We start from the raw sequence: 26,795 nt of genomic DNA, 5'->3' as shown, positions 1-26,795 counted from the left end.
CAGAACCCTTGACACATTGCTTTGAGTGTTCATTAGGCAGACAATTTCTTTGAATTTTCACTAATTTGATGAACTCATTTATCTATGGATAATGACATCTTATATTATGTAGGGTTATGCTCAGAGTTGAGAATGCTTACCTGAATTTGTTTATTCTTTCTTGCTTTTATGTTTCGGCTATATATTGCTACATTAGTGTTATTTCAGGCAACCCATGTATGATTTTATTAAAGCATAAAATTGGCCGCAGAACTGAAACAAGTATTTCAGAAATAAATGAATCTGTGGGTTTCAATGCACTTTAAATGGTGATTTAAAACATTTATATGATACTTTTCAGAATTTTCTATTTTCTGTCTGTCGCATTTAATTTTAACTGTTCAAATTGTTTCAAAATAATGCAGGTGAGGTTTCCATAACAAAATAGCTATACAATTGAGAATGTCTTTGGGAGAAAGATGAAATTAAAGAAATCCTAACTTTACCTTTTTACACTTGTGGCTTGTTTGAAAAATAAAATTGAACCACACAATGTGTTATATTATATTATGTTTTAATGTATTATGTATTAAATCATATGACTTTTGTGTCTATTATGCTTATTTATCCTGGACATGTCTACCTCTTTGATCCAGCTCTGAGGTTAAGATTGTCTGGGGAGGGCCTGCTCTCAGTACCACCTCTTTTGCAGGTGTGGCTGGTGGGGATGAGAGACATGGCCTTCTCAGTGATGGCCCCTCATCTGTGGAACTCCCTCCCCAGTGAAATTAGATCAGCTCCCTCCCTCCTGACCTTCTGGAAAAAAATAAAAACGTGGTTATGGGACCAAGCTTTTATCTAGTAACTTTGATCAGTATAATTAGTGATTCCTAAATAGTGCAATGACGAATGGAACAGCTTTGGACTTTGATTTTGGACTGTGCGGTTTTAATTATTGGTTTTATTGGTTAGGGCCCCCTGGTGGCACAGCAGGTTAAACAACTGAGCTGCTGAAATTGCTGACTGCAAGGTTGATGGTTCGAATTTGGGGAGCAGGGTGAACTCCTGCTGTTAAGCCTAGCTTCTGCCAACTTAGCAGTTGGCAGAAAACTTGCAAATGTGAGTAGATCAATAGGGTACCGCTTTTGCGGGAATGTAACAGCACTTCATGAAGTCATGCTGGCCACATGACCTTGTGTTTGTCCATATTTTAAAATTCTTCCTTACAATATTGGTGTACTTAACATTATCCTCAATAGTTTGCAATTAATACATCTACCCTATGATTTATGTATCATTTTAAATTATAACACAGGCGAACACACATTTTGATTCCTTAAACGTTAAACCTGTTTCTAGATATATATTTGACCCGCTGGTTCCAAAAATGGCACCAGTTTCCCCCTATCAGCTCTAGTTTTTGAGTTACAGAAAATATGCCATCTACCAGTCGCCATTCACTCACCCATAGAAAATGATAATCATATCTAAGAAACTAGAGCTAATGCTGTCAGTCCAATGCAATTCTCTGAACCAGAGCCCCAAATAGCCTCAGGAACAGGCCTAAAAACCAAGGTATCAATAATTATTTGTTTTCTATTGGGCTGTATAATCACCAAACACGTTCATGCTTACTCACACTCAACATTGGTACTGTGCCATTATCCAGGTGGAGGCTACAAGGGGGCACTACAGAGAGACAAGGATAGTCCATTTTATGGGGGGTGGAGGGTGGGTTGAAGAAATAAAACCATATTCCCCTGTTTTCCTGTTATTTTCCCCAACCATGTCCCCGTTGTGAAAACAACCCTTTTAATGAAATGATAACTGGGGAGGGAGAATAATCAGCGAAGAAATTGTTTTCCTCCTTCGACTCCCCCCCCCCCCCAATTAAATGGACTATCCTGCTCTCTCTAGTGCCCCATTGTGGCCTCCGCCCGGATAATAGAACAGTACCATTACATTTTATTTCATCATTTTCTTCTGGAGTTGCCTCGCCAAAGTATTATTGATGCACAATTGTTAGCACTTTTCTTCTGAGTTCCTCTTTCATCCTGATTAATTTAGACGTTTCGTCCGCAAGTAGTTAGTATGGAGTGAAGTTCTTCTATCTGAAGGTTGCATGTATGTAACCAATTTTGTATCAATATGAAGGAACCATTTGGTGTATGTTCTGCCATTTTACACCCTTCAGCTACTCCTCATCCCTTAATGGACTTTCCCTAGTTGATCATTTAACCTTTAAAACAAACAATCTCATTTTGGCTTTTAAGTCCAGAGGGAAACCAAGTTGTTAAAGTGTAAGTTAAAATAGCATATTGGTGGCCAATAACTTGAGCAATGAGTAGTTGGGAGGCTTCTTGAAGTAGCTTAGAAATAGAATGTTACAGGTGTATACTTTGTGTGTGTGGGTTTGCTGTGAGTTACAGTAATGGCATTCGTTGAGATGAGGCATCTCGGGAGACCTCAGTGAATGTCTGTTCTGTGTTAAGAAGAAAAAAGCATGTGAGAGAAGAGGAGTTGCCATAAGTGTATCCCAGTAGGGATGTGCTGAAATTGTTCTTTGTATGTTCTTTTTTTAAAAACCAGCCCTACCTCTGTGCTATTATGAGGTTGTAAACTGATCATTAGTTTCTCTAAAATTGTGAATCTAATATATATATAATGTTTGTAATAAAATTCACCTATTTCATAACATCAGTCTCTTTTGACATCAAAAGACTTAATTGATTGAAGGCTTTGCATTTCATGCAAACAAATTAATTTCAGCTTAAATGGAAAACAGTAATATTTCAGTCCAACAACTATCTATTTTAATGACTCTTGGTAAATTTAGTAGTTAAAGAATCTATATGCCTCTGTTGTGGGAGATAGATACTGTAAAAAAAATAATTGTGCTTCGGTACAAATGAGGTAATGTTTTAGTATCAGATATAAATGAGCAGTTAGATGTATTTAATATCCAAACCAAGTAAACACTTAGTTTTAGTTGTCTTTAGCAATATAGCATAAATCCCATGTAAAACAAATTGCAGTTTTGGAATATACTTTAATGCCCATTCGACAAAGAAGAAAATGGGGTGATTGAAGTTCAATTTGTACCATGTTATTAACCATTTCCGCTTGACTAGATGAGTAAAAGGATAATGGATGAGGGTTTTATTATTGCCTTTCTGCTAAAATGAAGTGGTATAAAAGATAAGGTAATGAGATTAATGAATAGAAGGTAAAGGAGTAATCAATCAAACTCAAACATTGAGAAGAGATGACAGCACATAGGAGCTGTAAGAAAACATTTTTTTTTTTAAAAAAGTGGACTTCATCAATGTGAGTAGAAGTTTAAAATCTGACACTTACTGCTTTTAACTGTTTAACCAACTATACTCTGGATTCCTACTAATGTAATACACTATGTGTGAGATTCTCAGCCCCAATATATTATGTTTGCTTTCTTTTTTTATGAGTTCAGTTTTTAAATACCATACAATAAAATCTGATTTTAAATACATTGGAATCACAGCTTCGGTCTATATTACTGCTCTTCCACAGAATTCAGGACATAGCTTACTTTTCTCCATGGAAATAATCCATGGTGTAAAACTAGGCTGTCAGATCGTTCGCTCTTTATCTACATAGGGACTTCAACACAGATCTGTCTGGTCCAGATTGAATGTATTATCCATATTACAACAAAAAGGGAAAGGTTTTTCCCCAAATTATGAATAATTAGGTTCAGTGTTAAAAAAAAAGGAATTGTTAATATGGCCAGCTGTTATCCAAATCCAGCTCACAGAAGGCCAATAGGAAACTTCTCATCAATGGCAAGGAAATTCTTATCTGTACATTTGTTTACCCCATTCAGAAGAGCTGAGTGGCCACCAACATGCTATGTCTGACCACTGCAGTGGTCAGAAATAACTGCAGTGGGGACTACCCTCATCCTGATCATGTTCTTAGTACACAAGATGGGTAAAGCAAGGAATCATCACTGCTGTTTCTTATCCTGTATCAGAGAAAATACCGGAATGCTTTCTTCTCTCACCCACTTTTCCAGTTGGATGGAATCCTAACACTATTGCTAGATATAATGATCTGCCTAATATGGTTCTCTCCATCTAATGTGCACATGGAAAGGTTTTGTCTTTATAGTGAAGGGCTGCACAGAGATAGCCTTTCCATGTACTCACTAGATGGTGAGAGCCACATTAAGTAGATGTGTAAATGTGCATCAGAGGAGGGCTTGGGGTTAAAACCAGTAGATGCCCAATCAGTTATCCATCAGCTTGTTCCTGTGGAGAAATCTAGTCCAGGACCAAAAGAGATTATTTATTTATTTACACCATTTATATACCACTTTTCTCAGCCCTTGGGCGACTCACTTTTGATATAAGATATTGTAAGATATTCTTCTCATTTGGGAGAGCTGCAGTGAGGACAAACTTGGTCACAAGGAATTCTACCAGCAGAAAGTTGGATTTTAGTCCAGTAGCTTGCATGTATTTTACATTTTCTAATACAGTTTATATGTATAAATATATAATTTGGAATAACTACAGTCTAAATCAAAGTGCATTATACGACTGTGGAAGATTGTGTCCAGGGTTGCAATATGCCTGCTCAGACATATTCGGTCCAGATTCTTAGTGGCAATGGATAAATTCAAGGCTGTTGTGCTTAGAACAAGAGACTTCAGACTATTTTTAAGAAGTGTCCATTGTAAAAAGAGACCACCTAGCTACCTTAGTCAGATACAAGAACAACCTTCATGTTCGGTTGTTGTAGGTTTTTTGGGCTATATGGCCATGTTCTAGAAGCATTCTCTCCTGACGTTTCACCTGCATCTATGGCAAGCATCCTCGGAGATTCTGAGGTCTGTTGGAAACTAGGAAAATTGGGTTTATATACCTTCATGCTCTTATATCACAAGTTGCTTTCAGATCTGCCAGTTCAATCCTTGCTTGATAAGTTGTCATGACATTTTAACCCAGATATGCTACCTGTAAGGCTCTGAGAATATATATATATTTGCTTGCTTCATCCTTGTATGTGAGGGAGAATAATTTCCATAACTTTCTTGTTACTGTAGAACAAAATAAATATGCCTGTGTAGGTTCTTGCCCAGTGTTCATACATGTTCAAGTGTTTTAGGAAATTATTCTCTGTATGTGGTTTTTCGCCTGAAAATTATGTTTTTGTTTTTAAAGCGAAAAAAAGATAGCCAGGTGGTGTTTTTGTGCAACGTTACTGGGATTTAGTAAAAACACATAGCATTTTTGTTTCCACAAAGCTATGTGGACTTCAGGAAAGTGTGCAAAGCACTGTTACCAAACCATATGTCTTTTGGGGAACATGTTCTTTGCATTAAAACACTCCACTGATTTTGCACAGAAATCATGTGGTTTTGTGGAAACAGGAATGTGTGAATAGCTGGTGAGAATTCCACAAAATTCTCACTTCTGTGTTATTCTTCCTGAGTGATTTTTTTTTTTTTTTTTTAGTATTTGGAAGTCGGGAGGGGGGAATTAATAATTCTGAATATTCTTTCTATTCTTACTAATATCTATTACACAACTGATACTCAAAGTGGGGGGAGGCAGAGAGAGATGGCAGACAGGCTAGGTGAACATTGTTTTTAAGGGTATGTTTCTTTCTGTTTGCTGATTTCTTTTTTTGTTGTCTCCTTGATATTTCTTCCTGGTCTGTGGTTTACAATTGATTTCCCATTCCTCCTATTTTGGATCAGCCTATAGGTTTGGCTTGCCAAGACCCATTACCTGAGCTATTTCTATGTTATCTGGAGTCTGGAGTACTACCCTTTTTATGCTGAGGCATCCATTCTGCAAGTAACAATTGGGTATGGGGAGATGCCAAACATCATCAAGGCAGACTGTTCAGTGGTGCCATGTGTTTAATGGGGGATCAGATTAATTGCATGAGTGCATCTGAGCTCAACTCCTCCAGTTAGTCCTTGCAAAGATATTCTACATCTGTGCATTGGAGAGAAGCCTACATTTTCTAGCTTTATAAAAAGTTTAAACAGAAAATAAATTTTAAAAGCATTAGAAAAAAAAGCAAAGGCTTATCAAAAGAGTCAGTGAATAATTTACCGGCCATGAGCTTTTGAGGTCCATCAGGTTGACACAAATAATGCATTATGAAAAAGAAATTTCAGTTTTCTCTACATCTGTCTTTTGCAGCACCTTAAAATGAAACAGTTTTACCCATTCAAGACAACATCAATTTGTTAGCCCCTGCTTCATGTATGAAATAGCATTCTGTGAAAATATCAATATCATTGGTTAATATAAATGAAATTAATTTTTAAAGCTGGGCTAAAGGTTGACATATGAAAAATTGCATTACTTTGCAGAAGAGAAATTTCTGTCTTCTAGTGAAATTTCAGGTCAGGAGGGCAAGTAATTTTCACAATCTTCAATGGGAACCAATGAAATATGAACTTCATTGTCACCTAGCCCCAAAGCGATAAGATAAAATGAGCTGATACATCATTTGCTGTGGTTTTATCATCTCCTGCAGTAATTGGAAGAGAAAACATAAGAGCTTTTCTCCCAAATCACTTTGCCTCCTTATTCAGATCTAAACCATTTTAGTCTGATCGATGCAAAGGTCACATAGCTTTTTATTTATTTACTTATTTTGTAAATTCTCTGTGCTTTACCAAAATGTCTAAGGAAACATTAAAATAATGAATATGTTTAATTGAGTTTTTCACCCATGAAAGAAAGGAATGAGATTGTATATCAATCTACTGGGGCGATAAGGAGGGGGAAGAATGTTGAGGATGCGGGATTCAATAGCCACATGAATAAGCATTTGACAATTAAACATTACTTGAAATGCAGCTGATTTTTGAGATAGGCTTTTTCTTTTTTGTTAATCCATTATGGTGTTCTGTATATATCTGAAATGTTTGAATGGACGAAACACACAATGTGTTTTCCTTATGTATAGAATATTAATAGGGAATTCATAGACTTTGTGAGTAAGTGTAAATTAGTAGACTAGAAAGTGACATTTCTTTACATGTGCCTGGAAGTAATGGTTTGGTGGTGGTTTCAATAGAGTTTAGAGAAACTTCTATATTAGCTTATTTACTTTCTTCTTCAAAACTGACATAAAATTGGGATGGAAAAAAACATACTATTGTGATCTTCCTGAGATGTATAATATATTGTGTATTGAGCATTTTTATTCTCTAAAGCAGCAAAATTTGGCTTTGGAATTTAATTTAAGATATTATATTACCCCAGTTTATGGCTCACAAGTCCAGTGACAGGTATTGCATGATCTGAAAAAAATGATGTAATTATTCAATTACTGTTTAGCTCAGTAAAGTACTTGGAGATTTAATTATGTCTAGACTACACACATGGCCACAATCACCAATATGTTGGTTGATTGGTGTGCTTAAGCTAAACAGGAAAAAAAAATACTTTGTGTGTGTATGTATGTGTGTATTGTAGTACTCTTTTGTCTTAATTTATTTATATCAGTCTTTCCCCCTTGAACTGGGACTCAGGATGGGCCCAAACAAAGGATTTGGCTTGTGATCCTAAACAAATGTTGTGGAAATGCCACTGTGTTCATAACCATTACTAGAATGTTGAAGGTGTACTTTCTGTGAAGTTCTGTGGGAATTTCAGTTCATATGAAATTCAAGATAATTATACATATACCAGCATAAACAGCATTAGTGTGGTGTTGTGCTGAAATATAGACTTCATGAATCTCCTTTAAATGCACTGGAATTGCATAGTACAAGCCAGCCTGGTACCACCTCTTGTCAAACTGGTGCTTGGAGGTGAATTTCCACTATTTGAAGAGATAAAGTTAGTTATTTGCTCACATAGCCCTTCATCAGTCATAAAAATATTTTCACTGAGTTGAATGATGTTTGGAAACAAAGGGAAACTACATCTACACACCACATCTATATGTTGGAATGGGACACTGGGAGGCCAGGATTTCAATAGAAATCCACTTGGGCAAGTCACATATTCTCTGCGTCAGAGGAAGGCTAAGCGACTCTCTCTGTACAAATCTTATCTCCATGATAGTTTTGCATTAGGATTGCTATAGGTTGGGAACAACTTCAAGGTGCACAACAGTAGCATACATCTTCCATTCAGGATGTTATAAGTAGGTTTGGGGTGCTAATTGTAACCCGCAGTTGTGATCTTATACGAATTTACCAAGTAATAAGTTATTGTGTTGATATGTATAGAATTCTACTGTAAGCCTGTAGATAACATCTCAGATTTTTTAAAAAAAATAATACCTGAACTGATTTCATCTTGAATATTTTAAGTTAAGTGGTAAACTGAAAATGTATAACTTTGATTACGTAAAGGAGTGAACGAAGGCACAGGCGTCTCACGATATACCTTACGAAGTATATACTGGAGGAGGATATGTGTGTGTTCTGTATCGCTACAGCTAATATGACTGGTGTGATAACGGTGGAGCAGTGGTAATGATGCTGTTTCCATAGCAACTGGTTCATTGGAGGGCTAGACCTCTGTCTAGGGTGCTGTCAGTATGTGTGGAGTTTCCAAGAACAGAAAGTCCCACAGAAGGTCTGCTTTCACCTAATCCAGTTTTAATTGAACTCCAGAGACTTTGAAGTGAATCTATAGATCAGGCAGCTACTATTCCAACGAGAAATGAAGGCCTGTTTTAGTCAGACCTCAGCTGCTCTTCAGCTGGTTACTTCTTATAGTTAATGCATCATAAATTGCTCAACAATGCTTGTTAGAATTTCAGTGGCTGTATTTGAGGTTCTGGTAGAAGTCCTGTTCTAGCCCCGATTTAACCAGGTAAATTTACCAAGAGTTTGATACTCTTGGAAAAATTGATGATAAGATTTTCAAGGATATGAATATCTAGGCTATTCAAAGAATTCAATTTTTTCTGCCAGAAATTATACTGGATAAAGAATCCAACTTTCCAGGTTATATATCCACTTCTGAAACTAGTTCCATTTGTTATCTTTTTCCTGCCCCTTGGTAGTATTTAATGTACTTATGATGTGACCTCATAAGTTTCTCTACTCCAGTACATTAATTGCCTTTTGTTTGCGGGGGAATGTCAATTCCCAGAATGCAAGATTATGTTTTTTGTTTGACACACATGTTGTATAACTTTTCTGGTTTCCTTTATTGATTAATTCATTGTTTCATTCACACAATCACTTATTCATACCAACTTGTGGTGAATTCTCTGAGTCTATAGCTTGGAATGTCTATACAGACAGTCCCTGAGTTACAAACATCTGACTCACAAACAACTCATAATTACAAATGTGGGGGGGATAAGACAACGGAAGTGAGAGAAATCCACTCCTAGGAAGGGAAGTTCACTCCTGAAAGAGTTATCATGGGGAAAATGCGTCTCCACTGACACCAATCTTTGTTTCCACAGCAAGCTATTTTTTTCAACATCCAATTATTGCAGGGACAGAAAGTGAGGTGAAATCTTCTGAACAGGGGCACAGACAGCAAAACAACCACCACAGGAGTGTTAAACCTCTCCTATGCTATAAAATGCGCGTGCACTCACACACACATGAATGACTGGAGTTACACTTAAAAATGTATCTGTTCTGACTTATATACAAATTAAACTTAAGAACAAACCTACAGCATGTATCTGGTTCATAACTTGGGAACTGCCTGTATTTTGTTTCCTCCATTTTTTTTCCATTTTGTGCATGGATTTCCACTTTTAAGATCAAATGTCTCTTAAATACGTTATTTGAGTAGATTGTCAGAATAACCAAGAATGTTTCAAGACCATATGCTTACCTGAAACCAGACTCCAGAAATAGGTCCATATAATTTGTTTCCACCAAGGATATTTGACTTAGTTACCAGTCACTACACTCATAAGCATCTGGGCCCATAATTGAAAGGGTAGTAGTTCCTCCATATTTCTGATCCCATTGAGGTCCTCTTCAGTAGACGGGGCACTACAACCTCCCTCATGGAAGAAGCACCACTTGTACTGAGTGAGACATTTACCACTTAATAATTCACCTTCACTTGATCTTATCAGCCAAGATGGGCAAGGCTCGATTTTACATGAGATTAGAAATACTGATTTGGAAATAAGCATTGGTGCTCCGGAAGTTGTTGCTCTATTGGCTGTAGCAGATCAGAAGCACCTAAAAGGCCACAGGTTTCCTAACCAAATCTATAATGCAATCATTATACTACGTATGACATTTTGTGTGAGATATATTGATGTGTAATTTTGGGAGAAGAAATTAAGCCATCTTGCGATACTGTCCAGAAACAATTGCAACAATATACTGACTTTAATTGGTTCTGCAGTTGAGTACCTCCACTATGTTGTACAAATACAATCCTATTCCTGCTTAGCTCCTTACCATTGTTTTTTTTTTTTAATGAGCACATTTGTTTCTTTCTTGTCATCAATATATTGTTAAGTTATTTTCAAAGATCATGGTGATGAACTGAAAATTCTGATAGCTGCAGAGAGACCAAAAAGAAAAAAGACGGTGCTATGTTGTGAATTCACAATAGATCTTTGGGTCCACAGTGGCAGAGCAATTGCTTAAATTTGTTTCCAATGCATCTCTTCTGTTTTTGCTTTTTTATTAGATACTTGCTTATACAGAAGGACTCCATGGGAAATGGCTGTTTTCGGATATTCGATCAATCTTTTCTCGACGATACCTTTTGCAAAACACAGCTCTGGAAATCTTTATGGCAAACAGAGGTAAACTTATTCTGGAAATGGGTTCTGAGAACTTGAAATATATTGTGTTAGATTATATTTTCCTGTTTCTTTACTTTTTATTGGAGAGTGTTTATATTATAAAACATTATTCTCCCTCCCTGCATCTGAATAGCCCTTATTTGCCCTGGCAGGAGATGGGTTGGGTCAGGAGCAGATACTGTGGGTGGAAGCATTTTGTATTTTTTGCTTCCTTATCCATTGAAAAACCACCAACAAGTTAATTATATTCATATCAAGCTGCAAAAACGTTTCTAGCAGTCTTTCATGAATACTAGTTAAAAGGGAGGTGGTGAACAGAAGTTGTATGGTAATTAAATAATTGACCCTCACTCTGGAATATTTTAGATCTGAAAAAAAATTCCATGTATATACTTGGGGAGCTAGGGTGGAGTTTGGAAGATATGCTTTCTGCCTTCCCATTGAGCCATGAAACTCACTGAGTGGCCCTGGACATGCCATTTTCTCTTAGTTTGAGCTTTATCATAGAATGTTGTGAGGGTAAAATTTGGAGGAGGAGAGCCATGTGTGCTGCCTTGATCTCACAGAAGGCAGGCAATACATGTAGCACAAACATTCTGCCATCTTAGTCCCATGCTGGCAGAAAGTCAACATATAAACAAACAAATTGGCATTAATGTACCAATTAGCCCAGCCTTCTCCAATGTGAATGCACTTCAGTTGTGTTGAACGTTATTGTCAATGCAGGAAACATATTCACAGGTAGCTGTGTAGCAAAATAAAAACCCAGAATACAGTGATATCTTTATTGGGCAAACAAAATTAACAAAATATATCATGCAGGTTTTTGAAACATTGCTGTGTTCTTCATCAGGCAAAGATATTACAAATAATACAGAAGAAAAGAGTGATGATGTTAGTCACAAACCTACATTTTGTCTCAGATTTTACTTTGGTTATCGGTTCAAGTAGTAGTAGTAGTAGTAGTAATAATGATAATGATAATAATAATGGCCTAGAAGGTTATTGAAGAGGCAGAGGCCTCTCCCTTAGTAGGTCAGGTGGGGATTAGGGACAGAAGGCAATAAAATACATGTAGCAAAATTTAATTCTATTAACAACAGAAAATAACTTGTGCTGAGATGCAGGCTGCCCCTTTGGCAATTGGGCCCCTTCTACAATGCCCTATATCCCAGGATTATCTTCTTATCCCAGATTATCTGGCAGTGTGGACTCACATAATCCAGTTCAAATTAAATAACCTGGGATCAGATCCTGGGATATAGGGCTGTGTCAGGGGCCTTGATTGAGGAAGTCTGTATTAGCTTGACACGAGATGTGTTAGTTACTTCTCCCATCCCTCTTCAAGGCAGTTATTAAGATGGGGATGGCAGTGAGGACCATTTTCATTTCTTCTTTTGCTTCTTCATTCATTATGAATACATTTGCATTTGCTTGCTTAGACAGTCGGTACGATTGAACACAACAGTTTCCTGCCTCAGTATTACATTTGAATGTTCAAAACAAATGAAAGAAAGGGGCAATAAATGGGCCACAGATATTGCAAATCTTTGCGACATGGTCTGTCTTACTTTTGTGACCTTTTTAGCTTTCTTTGAGTTCTTGCTCATTATTTCTTAATTACAAAATACTTTTCATCCTCTTCACACTGCATAATCCCCATATAAGCCGCCTGATGGAGCCGAGGAACAAAAATAAAGTAGTAGTAGTAGTAGTAGTAGTAGTAGTAGTTACCACCACAGCAGTTTGATAGCATGGTTCCCTCTGGAATTTGTAGTTTGCTGAGTCAGAGAATTCGGAATACTTTATGAAACTAGAAATCCCTGGATTCTATATGATTCTATATGGAACTAGGTCAGTTGAAGCAGTTCAAATGCTAGAAGTGTGTAATGTGAAGTCAGTCCAGGTAAAAGTCTGCCTTAGATTAGTGAAGAGAGAAATTTCTGCAAACCAATACGCACTAATTCCATGGTTATCAGCTGTCCTGGTAACAGTAATTGGAGTGAAACCTTCTTTAAGGTGTCTGTCTTGAATTCCTAGAATTTGGCCTTGTTTATTTTAACACTAGAAAACAATGTCTTCATCTTTTTGATCTTTTTTCTCCACAGTTTCTGTCATGTTCAACTTCCCAGATCCTGCAACCGTTAAAAAAGTGGTTAATTGTCTACCTCGTGTTGGAATAGGAACTAGTTTTGGACTGCCCCAAACCAGGTATTATAAGTGCACAGGCTCTTGGGAAACAACCTTATTTATATTCTTGCAAAGAACAGCAAAAGCACATAACCAGAAAGATAAAAAGTGTGTTATATTTTTTCAACTTTTATTATGTTTTAAAATTATTTTATACCTTAAAACTTTTAATGTGGTGATTATTTAATTGTTTTTTTATTATTAGGTTTTTTATCTATGATCCCTTTATGATCTACCTCAGAGGCTAAGATCATCAGGGGAGGCCCTGCTCTTGGTGCCACCCCCTTTGCAAGCATGACTGGTGGGGACGAGATACAGGGCCTTCCCAGTGATAGCACCTTGTCTATGGAACTCCCTCCACAGTGAAATTAGATTGAACCCCTCCCTCTCGACCTTCAGAAAAAAACCTAAAAACTTAGCTGTGGGATCAGGCTTTTGGTCAAGAGAATGTAAATTGATTTTAATGACAACCCAGACTGGCCTTGGAATATGACATGGACCATGTGATTTTTGTTGTTGTTTTTTTAATTACATTTACATTTTAATTGGATGGTTTTAATGTTTTGTGTATGTGTACATGCACCATTGAATCATTGCCTTTGAAAGGCTAATGTAAATACACAAATGTCCTGTTGCTATAAAAGGCTTTGAAAGGCTGCCTTGAGTCTCCTTTGGGGTTGAGAAAAGTGGGATACAAGTATGATAAATATTATTTATTTATCGTGTCTTCAGCAACCAGACATTTGTATGATAAATAAATATGGTAAATAAAATCTAATCCTGTTTTTAGCCTTTGTAAGCTATCTTGGATCCCATGCTAAGAGAAAAGTGTCATATCAGTTAATTAAACAAGAAACAAATAAATAGAAGCAAGAAAAAGTGTGCTTTCTACTATATCATTTAAAAACACTGCCATTTTATTTGCTGTCTTCAGATAGCCTAATGCAGACATGATTGCCTTCTGTCTTACACTTGTAGTTCATTAAGAGAAACATTTACATCTAATGTTTTAATATGCAAGTTAGGATTATGGATAAACTTATTTACAAATACTTACATTTACAAATAATTGTGGTGGCAAACTAAAAGAAAATTCTAATAATTGAAATCAAGACTAAAATTTGACTGTGCTAAAGGAAAGCTTGCAGGATATAGTTTTCTAGAACTAGATTGTGATTGACACTGGTGAACAAAGAGACTTAATTCACAAATGCAGCCTGGATGAAGATATTCTCTACGGTACTCCTTTCCATGCACAGAATCAGGCAGAGAAACCACAATGGAAAACAGAAATGGATTTCATGGATAAATCCATCCAGGCCTAGCAGCCATTTTCATGACTACAGTGGAGTTTCTTTAAGCCATTGTGATTTTAAAAAATAGCTCCTAGCTGCTTTATGTTCACAAGTCTGTTTTCATAAATATGATAGTTTTCCATATGCCCCTATAATAGGGCAGGGGTGCCATGATATGAATATTGTATATGCCAGAGTTTCAGAATTACAGTTCCTTGAGTAAAAAAGAAATTGCTGCTAAAATAGTACAGTACTGAAATAAATTTGTAAGTAGATTTCATGATATTATAATACCTTATGCTCTTTCTTTATTTTTTTTCCCTTTCAGGCGCATTTCTATGGCCACTCCACGTCAAATCTTTAAAGCATCAAATATGACGCAGCGATGGCAGCACCGAGAAATTTCTAACTTTGAATATCTCATATTTCTTAATACAATAGCAGGTAATAATTATCCTCCCTAGTAGTTGGAGCAAATGGCTCATTTTTCAAATAATGCATCACACTGTTGACTCTTTCTTAACCTGTGGTCTACTAAACCTGTAGTACGCTATACAAATTGTGACTTGTGTAACCTGTCTTTCTTAGTTTCTATTCAGGTTCTCAGGGAAACACTAAGGCCCCTTCTACTGCCATATAATCCAGTTCAAACAGATAATCTGAATTTTATATGGCAGTGTAGAAGGGGTCCTGCACTGCCATATAATCCAGACTATCAAAGCAGAAAATCCAGATAATCTGCATTGAACTGGTTTATCTGGCAGTGTTGACTCATATAATCCAGTTCAAAGCAGATAATGTGGTTTATCTACTTTGAATATCTGGATTATATGGCAGTGTAGAAGTGGCCTAGAAGGGGCCAAAGTGACTATCAAATTATTATTATTATTATTATTATTATTACCCTGCTTTATCTCCCCAAAGGGGACTCAAAGTGGCTTAACATAAAAGCATTAGTATACATTTTAAAATATACAAATATACAAAAATTAAAACAGAATTAAACACAAACAGAACTAAAAAATTCACAGTTCAAATCCATCAAAACATATTCAAAGTTAGAAGTTAGAAGGCTGTGAAAAAATGAGGAAGCTGTGATTATAAAACATTATTATAATGGATCATTTTCAAAGAATACCATTTATAAATTGAAAACCTGGATTTTGTTTTTCTCTGTTGCCTATAAGATTTTTTTTTTTAACATTTTGCTATCCAGGACGTACTTACAATGATTTGAACCAGTATCCAGTATTTCCTTGGGTAATCACAAACTATGAATCGGAAGAGTTGGACCTCACGCTTCCAAGTAACTTCAGAGATTTATCAAAGGTATTATTTTTCACAAGATGTTTATATTGATCATGTATCAAATATATGCTGAGTACAGTATGATAACTCTCATTGTTTTGTATTTGTTTATAAGTTATAAAGTGTGGAATGGGCTATTTGTAGAACTGCTAATAGAAATATTTCTAGGCAGGAAAATTCCTTGCTCCAATTATGTTGACTTGGATTAAAATCTATATGCAACTGCAGAAAATTCAGTTTTAAAATTTTCAGTCATATAGTAATTAATTATAACAGATTTCTTTCACTCTTGAAGAATACTCTCACCTCATTTTTTTGAGAAAAAAAAAACAGCAGTTGTATTCTGTTATACAAAATCATAGGATAACCATGGGCAGGTGGAGTGTGAGTGGCGGTTTGCCTGTACTGCCATCTATTTCATGTCTAGCAAAACAGAGATGCGCATGTCTTTTAGTGTCTACTTTCCATATTGGACTAGATTTTGAAGTCTATTGTAAGCTGCTAATGGCTGAAGTTGAGTAATTAATATGGAAAAAATAATTTGCTTTGCTACATTCCTGATGCTGTCAAATATACTTAATGACATTGCAGTCATATCACTAGAAGGGGCAAATTCGTTCTAGCATACCTTTTCTTTATTATAATTCACTAGCAATTATATCATTTTAACATGTTTTGTTTTCAAGTTGAAAGGTAAATTGTTCAAGACTATAGTAAATCCTTTTAGATCAAGGTTGCAAAGCACTTTGTGTATTAAAAATGATAATGATCTTGCATCTAAGATAGTTCTCCTTTGATAGCTCAAAAATGAAAATCTAAAGGTTCTACTGGGCCACAGAGCTTACAGTGTATGATATATGCAAGCATTTAGCTTTTAACAAATCCAGAAGAATGGCCCTTGTATTTATTTTAGCTGTACTGCAATATCTGCTCATCTGTTGATTTATCACTGCTCCTGTTCGCTTAGGGCGCTTCCAGACAGGGTTTAAACCCAAGACAAAGCGGCTTGTCCCCATTCCAGCACAGTAACTGCCCCAACCTCTCCCCAAAAGCCTTAAAAGAAAATACAAACTTACCGCACCTCCACTAAGCGTTTGGAGGCCTCCTTGCACATACCAATAATGCACCAGGAGGCGGGGTGTGTGCGTGGCAGGAGCAATTTGGCCTCATCTTGCCTCCTGACACATCGTTGGTATGCCCCAGGAGGCCTCCAGAGAGGTCAAATGGTGGCATGGTAAGCATTTATTTTCTTTTAAGGCTTTTAGGGGGAGTTGGAGGGCTGCCATCCTTGATTCTCCAGGCTTTTGGAAGCCCAAATAACTAAAGTGGGCTATGGGGACTGACCCCAGGACTGCGGAAGCTGTCCCGTAGGTCAGTCCCCACTGGCCCTATACTCCATTAGACCTGGGCCTTTTAGAAAGACCTGGGTCTAATGTAATTTTGGACAAAGCAGCATTTACCTGCTTTATCTTGAACTACTTCGCCTCTTGGATGCTTCAGGTATATTCAATTATTCACTAAAAATACTTAGATAAATATTTCAGCCGCCAATTAGATTTTTGTGTTGACTGCAAAGTAGATTAGTATGTACATATTTCAAATAAAGTATAAGCTTCATGTTTTAAAAAAGATTTAGTACTTAATCATTCAATCCAAAGTTAAGCTGAAAATCTATGAAAATCTATGTGAAAGTAAACTCATTCAACACACTTCTGTGTGGTAGACCAGTGTTTCTGAAACTGTGCTCCTCCAGGTGTTTTGGACTTCTCAGCCAATTTACCAGCTGTTAGCAATTGTGGGAGCTGAAGTCCAAAACATCTGGAGGAGCACAGTTTTAGAAACTCCGTGGTAGACAATCAGGCATTATAAAAGATAGACTAAGGCCTAATTAATGCATGAAACTAGGTTTCAACCATGGGTCCACAATGTGCATCACATTTTATGAATTGATCTGGTGTATTGCTTTAGTTTTGAGAATCTGATTAAGTGCAATCATATACTATATGTGATGGTCAGTTTTGCCATCCTTGTTTGGTGAAATGCCATTCTGATTTTTGAAGTATCTAGCATTTAACTCCAAAGTAATTCATGAAGAACAAGGTGGCTTTGCTGTCATGAAATGGAATCTTGCTTTCTTTTCTTGGCCATCTTTGTTCAGAGTGGGATTTTCATTTCCTTCCTCAAATATTGGGTAGCTGATTGCCCTAGGTCACTCAGTGAGTTCCCATGGTTAAGTGGGTATTTCACCTTCGTCTCCAGAGTCCAACTCCAACATCCAAACCATATACCATGTTGCTGGTACAAAAAATGATCCTCTGTACCCATTGCTAGTAACCCAATTGACATTGACAAATCATCATGTATTCATTATTATGACATTGACAAATCATCGTGTAATCATCAAACTGTGCTAGATATGATGGTCAATTAACTAGCCAGTAGTTACATCTGGCATTGCCTTGATTTCTTCCCAGTATCTTTCACTTCTGCTCATGTAATATAGAGTATACTAGGAGTTGCCCCTCCAATTGGAAGATAAGAGGGGTTTTATAAGCCTTTATGGTGGTATAGGGAGGCAGTGGTGGTGGTACAGATTCCTGGATGATCTGTGCTATTTCCAGTTGGCCAAGTAGGTTGCTAGCTATCAATAATTTTGTGACTAATACATATAACATTCCCAAGCAGCTTAGCCATGGAATATATGCAGAATATGGCTGGACAGTAATACCAAGCTATCTGCTCTGCTTCATAACATGTCTATTCGTTGGATTTAAAAAGAACATTTTTGTTTCAATGTGTTTGTGGATTTCTTGGTTGAATAATCACAAAAGTCCCTGTTGTTATAATGAATTCTTGCAAAAATGTTGGTTGCTTAGTTTAGATGCTGTTTATTTGGCTGCCGTATGCTTAAGAATCTCTTCAAAGGAGTCTACCTAAATAAATTGCCTTAAAAACACAGTTATAAACCTGTATGGCTTGGATATATTTCTAAGCTATTAAATCAAATCAGGAGTGCAAAGTGATAACAGTAATAGCATTTTCACCATCTCTTCAATGTACACAACAAAATACCCATGGGTTTGATAAAAATGCTTATCACAGTCCATTGCTTATACTTGTCAGTTAGATAAAGCAGCAGCTGCAAAATAGTTGCCTGAGCCATGAACAGGGCATATGATCCTTAAATGATCCAAATGAAGGCTATTTGTCTGTATTTCTTTGCCAAAGTAATTTCTTTTCAGAAAAAAATGCTGTAAAATCTCTGTATTGTTAAATTGATACAACGATGCTCTGTAGGAGTGATTGGTTTTATCTTTTAGTTTATACAGACATAAAATCATCGAATCATTATCCAAAAGGTGTTATTTTGTGGCACTTAACAATATTAATACTTATTGTACAGGCGTAATACACAAAGAGGATTTAAGCAGCTGATAAATGAAATATTATATAGAAATAGTTATATTTGTTCAGTTTCCTTAACTAATTCCAAATATATTTTTAACAGAAGGGAATCCTTGGTTCTGTTAGGCATCCATGTAGTTGAACTGCCCACTGTAAATTGCATTTATTTGCTACAGTAGTACACAAGTGATTCAGTACAATTGCCACTATATCCTAGTTTTGAATATGGGAAAATAATATTTTGTGTCTTTATGCACTCTCAAACATTTCATTACTTATGAAGGTCCCTATTTCAGCATATGGTATATCTATATGTCGTTGATGTTGTGTATGTTCAAGTAGACTCTGTCATTTGGTGACTCTAGGGAGAAGATATCATGGAGGTTTCATTCAGAAGTGATTTGCTGTTTCCTTTCTGAGGCTGAGCGAGTGTGACTCACCTAATGAGTTCCCATGCATTTGAATCCTATTCTCCAGGCTCTTACTCCAGCACTCAAGCCACTAAGCAACACTGTCCCCCGCCCCCTCAGTAAAGTGTTTCCTAATGTTGTTCCCTCCAGGTATATTGGTCTGGAAATGTCATTGGCCAAGCAAGTATGGCACTTATCAAGTATAAAGGTTTTGCTGACAATTGTAGGCCAAAATGCTCTGGTACTTTTAGGAACACAGTTCTGTTCAAGAGCAGCTTTCATTCTTCTCTATTTGTAGTAGATTGGGAAAGTGCTTATTGTATACAACAGCAAGACTATAATCGTTCTCCAGGATAAGTAATCATAGAGTTAAAAACTATGTAGGCAGGTGTCTGATAACAGAAAGATTTCCTCAAATTTAAACTCTTCGTTAGCCACACATCTTTAACCATAGTAAAGTATTGGTTATTTTTATGTTAACCTCTATTGACTAACTACGCTCTGAAAGTTGAGTCTACTTTCAAGCAGCCACTTAATAATGAGTCCTGAGTAGTTTTCTTTTAAACTGTTTTTTTACTTAGGCCTCACTGATGTCTAAGTCTAGCAAAGAGAATTTATGCTGGAAAATGTAGGGGTTGAGAAGGATGCAAAGGAAATCGAAATGTTATGTCTTTAAGGGTCTTTGAACAATTTATCTCTTTCCCAAATGTAGTTAGAAGCAATTCTTATTTTGCTGTAAGTTGAATCGGTTAGTTCTCCTTCAGTGATCCTGGTCTAGAAACATTTTTAACATCTTTTGGAAAATTATCAAATTATTTTACTTTCTGTATTTGTTTCCCCTCTGTGTTCACAATTATGTCAGCATTTTATTTAAATGGCTTTACCCTTTTAAGTGTGACCTCCTTCTTGGATGTGTTCCTTCAAGTCATTCCCAACCTATGGAGACCCCTAAGGCAAACCTATCACATGGTTTTCTTGGCAAGATTTGTCCAGCAGGGTTTTGCCATTGCCTTCCTCTGAGCTCTATCTAAAAATTAGGTGAACAGAATACAAGACAGAACTGTGGATAAGATCTAATCAGTGCTAATTGGAACGTGACCAGTTTTCTGAGATATTATACTTCTGATATACAAGCTGAAATGGCAACTGCCTTTAAAAAAACTTCATCTCACTTTCTTGACTTCTAATGTAACAGAGAAAATGTTTAACAGATTTGATTGTAGTTGCTTCCTTCTTTCCATACCTGATTTATGTTCCATCTTTCTCTCAAAACTGTAATTTAGGGTGATTTCAGATTAACTGAAAGATGCCGTTAAAAGCATAGAACACACACACACACACACACACACACACACAATCAATCAAATGCATTAAATTAAATATTACAATGCAGTTGATTTAAAAGCACACCAGAGAGGGGGAAAACAGCACCAACACATTCTTCAACTTTGACGTCTTTTATAAAATGAATAATTACGGGTGTAGCTGTACGGGAATTCTTGTTTCCAAGTTCAGATCTCCAAGCCAAACATTAGATTTAGTTTTGTGTTTTATTTTAGATTCCAGAGATCCACCAGCTGGAGCCTGGTGCAGAAATAACAGAAATAATTCTGACCCAGGAGTTTGTTTGGAGTACCTAAATGAAGATCACAATCTTTCTGCACACAAATCAATTTGTCATTGTTTGCAGCAATTTAATTTTAAAAGGGTTGGGAACACATTTGGTTAGCCCTATCCTTAATTAATTAGAAATCAGAAATCATTGCTGATCTATTGTAAATTGTCTAGAGATCTTTCTCCCAGTAAGGGATAAGTGAGATACAATATAATCTAAAACAAAATAGCTAAAACAATATATAGTTTAGCAGTTAAAGAAATCACACTAAGTTACAGATTGAGTATCCCATATCTGATACGGTTGTGACCAGAAGCACCGTGGATTTGAGAGGGCTTTTTTTGGATTTTGGGATTTTTGCATATATTTAGTTGAGTATCTTGGAGAGGGGTCTCAAATCTAAACATTAAATTCATTTATATTTCATGCACACCTTATACACATCACTTGAAAGTAATTTTAGTAGGTAGGTACCAAAACGCCAACTAAAAGATAATATAAGAACTGTAGTTAATATTATAGATTATTGTGAGAAAACAAAACAGAAAGAAGTAGGCATAATGTTCCTCGACGCAGAGAAAGCGTTCGATCGGGTTAACTGGAACTTTATTAGGGCGTTACTAAGGGAAATGGATATCGGATATCAATTCACAAACGCGATAGGAGCCATATACAGCGAACAAAAGGCGAATATAAAGGTTAATGGTCACCAATCGGTAGACATCCCTATAATGAAAGGGACCAGGCAGGGATGCCCGCTATCGCCGTTGATATTCATTCTTACCCTGGAAACCCTACTTAACAACATAAGGAAAAACCCGGAACTAGCAGGACTAAAAATTAAAAGCCACTCTTTCAAGTTACGCGCATTTGCGGATGACGTGGTGTGCTTTGTGGAGGACCCTATTAACAACATAATCAAATGGCTAGAGACAATCGATGAATATGGCGAAGTAGCGGGTCTAAAAATAAATAGAGATAAAACACAGATAATTGTCAAAAACATGAGCAAGGAGAAACAAGAAAAGCTACAAGATCTGGCAAAAATAAACATTAGCAATAAAGTCAAGTACCTTGGAATAATAATTACTCCCAATAATAACCACCTCATAAAAAATAACTACGAGAAGAAATGGTCGGAAATCCAAAAGAAATTGCAGAAATGGTCACAGCTCAACCTGTCTTTACTAGGCAAAATAGCTACAATAAAAATGAGCGTTCTGCCAGACATCCTTTTCACGTTTCAAGCACTACCCATTTTAAAAACTAAGACACTGCTAGAGAGGTGGCAAAAGGCTATCTTCAAATTTATTTGGAACAACAAGAAACATAGAATAAGGGCAATACATCTGGTAGACGACAAAAAGAGAGGGGGACTAGCCCTCCCTGAGCTACAACTATATTACGACGCCGCAGCGTTAAGCTGGCTTCGAGACTGGGCGACACTTAGTAAAGAGAGGATTTTAGCAGTGGAAGGGTTCGACATAAACCAGGGGTGGCACGCTTATCTCTGGAGAAATAAAGACAAAAAAGAAAAACTCTTCAAAAACCATCCAATCAGAGCGGCTTTAATCAACACCTGGAATAAGTATAAAAACAAATTCCATCAAAGAACGCCAATGTGGTTTTCCCCCACGGAAGCACATCATAGAAGGGAAATACCGAGGAAGATATGGCTTACTTATAAACAACTCATTAACATCAAGGGACAGGAAATAGCTCTAAAATCTAGAGAAGAACTAAACCAAGTTGACGCCTCTATCTCCTGGTTCCACTACCATCAGATTAGAGAAAACTTCAAAATCGATGAAAAAGTAGGCTTTGAAACAAAAAGTTCCTTTTGGGACAACATCCTAACAACAGACACAAAACTCATAAGAAAGATATATAATCAGTTACTAATCTGGACCACTGAGACTGAACAAATAAAGACCAACATGATAACCTGGGCAAGAGATATAGGCCACTCAATACCCCTAGTAGATTGGGAAAAAATCTGGAAAAACAAAATCAAATATGCATATGCCACTGATATAAAGGAGAGCTGGTACAAGATTTTCTATAGGTGGTATTTAACCCCGGAAATCCTGGCCAAAATAAATAAAAACAAAAAAGAAGATCGATGCTGGAAGTGCGAGAGAGAAAAAGGTATATTTCTGCACATGTGGTGGAACTGTAAAAAGGTCAAAAATTCTGGATTCAAATCCATAGATCGGTCGAAAAAATACTAGAGGTCAAATTTGATTTAAGACCGGAAATACTACTATTAGGGCTTCACAATCTCAAACTAGACAAAAATGAAGATAAAATACTCTTTTACTTAACAACAGCGGCTAGAATGGTCATAGCAAGATTGTGGAAAAACAAAGAAGTTCCATCAATGGAACAATGGGTTGACAAGATTTGGGACATAATAAACATGGACATCTTGACACAGAGAATCTCTCAAAGTTATAGGAAACCTCAGAAAACCAATTGGAATTCAGTAATAAAATTTATAAAGGAGGAAAATAATGGGCTGTACACAATAGAAATATAACAACAATCCAAGAAAATGATTAAATGCTAAAGAAAAAATAAGGGTCAAACCACCCGGAGCAATTAATAATAATGACACTTTTATTACTCTTAAGAAAGAAAGCCATAAGGCACAAAACAAAATTTAACATTTATACAGAATTTATTATGGAGAGAGGAGAACGGGAAATGTAAAAGTCAAATGTAATATGCAAAACCCATTATGTTTGAACCACGACGGATAAACCTGGAAGTACCAAACCCCCTCCCCTCGTTGTCCCCCTTCTATTACCCCCAGCCCTGTCCCCCCACCCGAAAGCACTACCCACCCTTCCCTTACCTCCCCTTTCTCCCCACTCTATACTCCTCTTGTTAAGCTCCCTTTATACCTATTACCTGTTTTTAACAATGTATGTGTGCATGAAAATTAATAAAAATATTTACAAAAAAAAAAAAGAAAGTAATTTTATACAATATTTTAAATAATTTTATGTAAGAAAACAAAGCTTGTGTAAATTGAACCACCAGAAAGCAAAAGTATCACTGTCCCAGCCATCCATGTAGATGATTTTAGAATATTTTGGATTTTGAAATTCCAACTAAAGCAGTAGTTCTCAACCTGTGGGTCCCCAGATGTTTTGGCCTTCAACTCCCAGAAATCCTAACAGCTGCTAAACTGGCTGGGATTTCTGGGAGTTGTAGGTCAAAACACCTGGGGACCCATAGGTTGAGAACACTGAGCTAAGGGATATTCAACTTGTGTTACCATGTGAGATCCAACATGTTATGGAAATGAACACAATGTCATTGAGACTACAGTACACATAGATAGCATCATTGTCACTAGAATGGTTTGAAGTCTTGTATGTTTGTGTAAAGTAAGAAGAGGAGCTCCCATATATTCAGTTTGAAGAAGCTGTTTTATGGTTTATAACCATATAGCTTTGCTTTCATCTATTAGTTAGTTTGGAGGTGGGGGGGGGGACTGTACATTATCCGAACATATCTCCTGCTATGAACCATCACCCAGCTTAAGATCGTCAGGAGAGGCCCTGCTCTTGATCCCACCATTCTCGCAAACATGATTGGGGGGGGGGGACGAGGGACAGGGCCTTTTCAACAGTGGCCCCTGTCTGTGGAACTCCCTCCCTAAAGACATCAGGCTGGCCACCTCCCTCCTGTCCTTCAAGAGACAACTGGCTGTGGGACCAGACCTGGCTGTGGGACCAGGCATTTGACTAGAGGCATTGATCAGAGGACAATGGCAGCTTGGAAAGGAAACTTGAAAATTACGACATTACGACATTGGATTAGTTTGGTTGGATCTTGGTTTTAGTGGCATGTTAGTTGAATGTTAAATGAATTTTTTAATGATTTTTATAATGTTTTAATCAAGCTTTACTGTTTTAATCAAATGTATATGTTGACAGCATCACGGATGCTTATGTAAAGCCTCCCTGAGTCCCCTTGTGGGAGAAGGGTAGGGGTAGAAAATAAACAAATAAATAAATAAATAATCACCTTTTGTCACAGGAACTTTTGTGTCACCAACATTGTGGAAACCACTTGACCTATCTTCAATTTGTTCTGCTGCTTGTCAGGTTAAAACCTAGGGAAGAATGTTGACAGCAACCTATGAGGCTTTCCTTCTGTTTCCTTGTATTCTTGGTGTGTAGATGTGAATTTTGTTTATCATACAATGCCATGCGAAGTCCAAATCTGTTCCTAGACTTTTCATTGATATCTGAAACCACGGATAATAGCGAATTATTTTGAAATGTAGGGCCCAGAGTACCATAGAGGATCTGGAGGATCTAGAAAATGCTTAGAGAGGACATATTTTGTTAGATGTGGAAAAATGAAACAATGGTTATGGGGGTTGTACTGTTTTGCTTGATTTATATTGATGTTTTATTGTACTGTTTTGCTTGATTTATATTGATGTTATATTGATGTTATTGATTTATATTGATTTATACTGCTGCTGCTTTCTTTATTTTTAATTGAAGTTTAATTATGTTGTTACTTCATTTTTATCTGTTCATCCTACAGATAATACTGAAACTACATTTTGTTATGAGGAGATCTATCAGCACCAAGATCGCTAGTGCAATTTATAATCTGAAGGTTTTGAATAAATCACTATGATGCCTCTCGAGTTGCCTTGCTTACTCCTGCAGAACGTATCGTTAACATGCTTAGCTTCTGCTTGGAGTTCTCATTTAAACCTTGGCAGTATCTAACCATATAATTGTGTCTCTCTTACTGCCGCATCTATTTTTACAATAAGTAAGATATATTGTATTACTGCAGGTCAAAGGACAGCTTTAAGTTGCTCATTTTCCTATGGATGCCATTTCTCCTGCATGGGTTAGTGAGCAGCTCCTGGCACAAGGTTTTCATAAACACATTTATGGCTGATGCATCACAATTGGGAATTTCCTAGCTTTGGCCCCCGTATGAGAATAATGCCACTTCAAAGCCAATTAAGCAGAACTGTAGTTATCTGTTCCTTTCAAAATGCGATAGTAAAAAAATTGAACATTTCATATAAGAGAATGAGAGGAGCATTTTAGAAGGGATTGGGGTTCCCCTCCCCTCCCCTGAATGCTTGATAATTAGTTAACTATTTGCAAGGCCTTATAGCAGTTGTCAGGAAAATGTGGGTCAGCCTGGTAAAATGTATTAGCCCAATACACTGTCTCTGTTTTATTACGATGCTGCCGAGGAAGCAGTGATATACAGCACTGTCATTACAGATCTATTGTTACAAGGGTCTCACCGTCTTCTGTGTACCGCCATTAATTTATAGCAGTAAACAATATGTAGCTTTCTGACTGCAGCAAAGCAGAATCTTTTAATGAGGTGGATGTTATTACCACAATAAATCAGAGCATTTGTGTAATGTATAATTCAATGTGTGTATTCCCTCTGTAACTTCTCTGAGTAAGCTGATAGTGTATCATTGTCAGAGCACAGTCCCATAGTTCTTTATTTCTAAGCCTTTCTCCCCCATTCGGTGACTTTAAAAAACCTGCTTGCAAATAAACATCGCATGACTTGATAGTTGTCCTCTTGCTGGGTTTCAGAAACCAAGTGTAACGAAATAGAAGACTTAAAATCAATACTGTGCATTCTGTCTGTATGGATCGCCACATGATTCCTTTTATTTCTTTTTTTCAAAAGAGAATTAAATCAATCCTAATTGGTTTTAGCTTTATATTCAGTGAATTTAATTCTATAACTATTGATCTGTGGTGGTCTTACTTGGAAAATAATAAAAGTGGGAGCAGTTAAAAGCATGCCTTTGGAAAG

General features: G+C 36.7%; 1 protein-coding gene across 9 annotated transcripts in view; it reads left to right on the top strand.

Moving 5' to 3' along the window:
- LRBA (LPS responsive beige-like anchor protein) overlaps positions 1-26,795 on the top strand; it is a 420,612-nt gene that overhangs the window by 289,576 nt on the left and 104,241 nt on the right. For all 9 annotated transcript variants that reach the window (XM_060778857.2, XM_060778855.2, XM_060778851.2 and 6 more), the window contains 4 exons: positions 10,623-10,740; positions 12,849-12,951; positions 14,554-14,669; positions 15,442-15,554. In XM_060778857.2, coding sequence (XP_060634840.2) covers positions 10,623-10,740; positions 12,849-12,951; positions 14,554-14,669; positions 15,442-15,554 — 450 coding nt within the window. The remainder of the gene's footprint in view (positions 1-10,622; positions 10,741-12,848; positions 12,952-14,553; positions 14,670-15,441; positions 15,555-26,795) is intronic.

The sequence above is a fragment of the Anolis sagrei genome, chromosome 5 (assembly GCF_037176765.1).
Source record: "Anolis sagrei isolate rAnoSag1 chromosome 5, rAnoSag1.mat, whole genome shotgun sequence".
NCBI classification, from domain to species: Eukaryota; Metazoa; Chordata; class Lepidosauria; order Squamata; family Dactyloidae; genus Anolis; species Anolis sagrei.
This window is presented reverse-complemented; position numbering and strand designations above follow the sequence as displayed.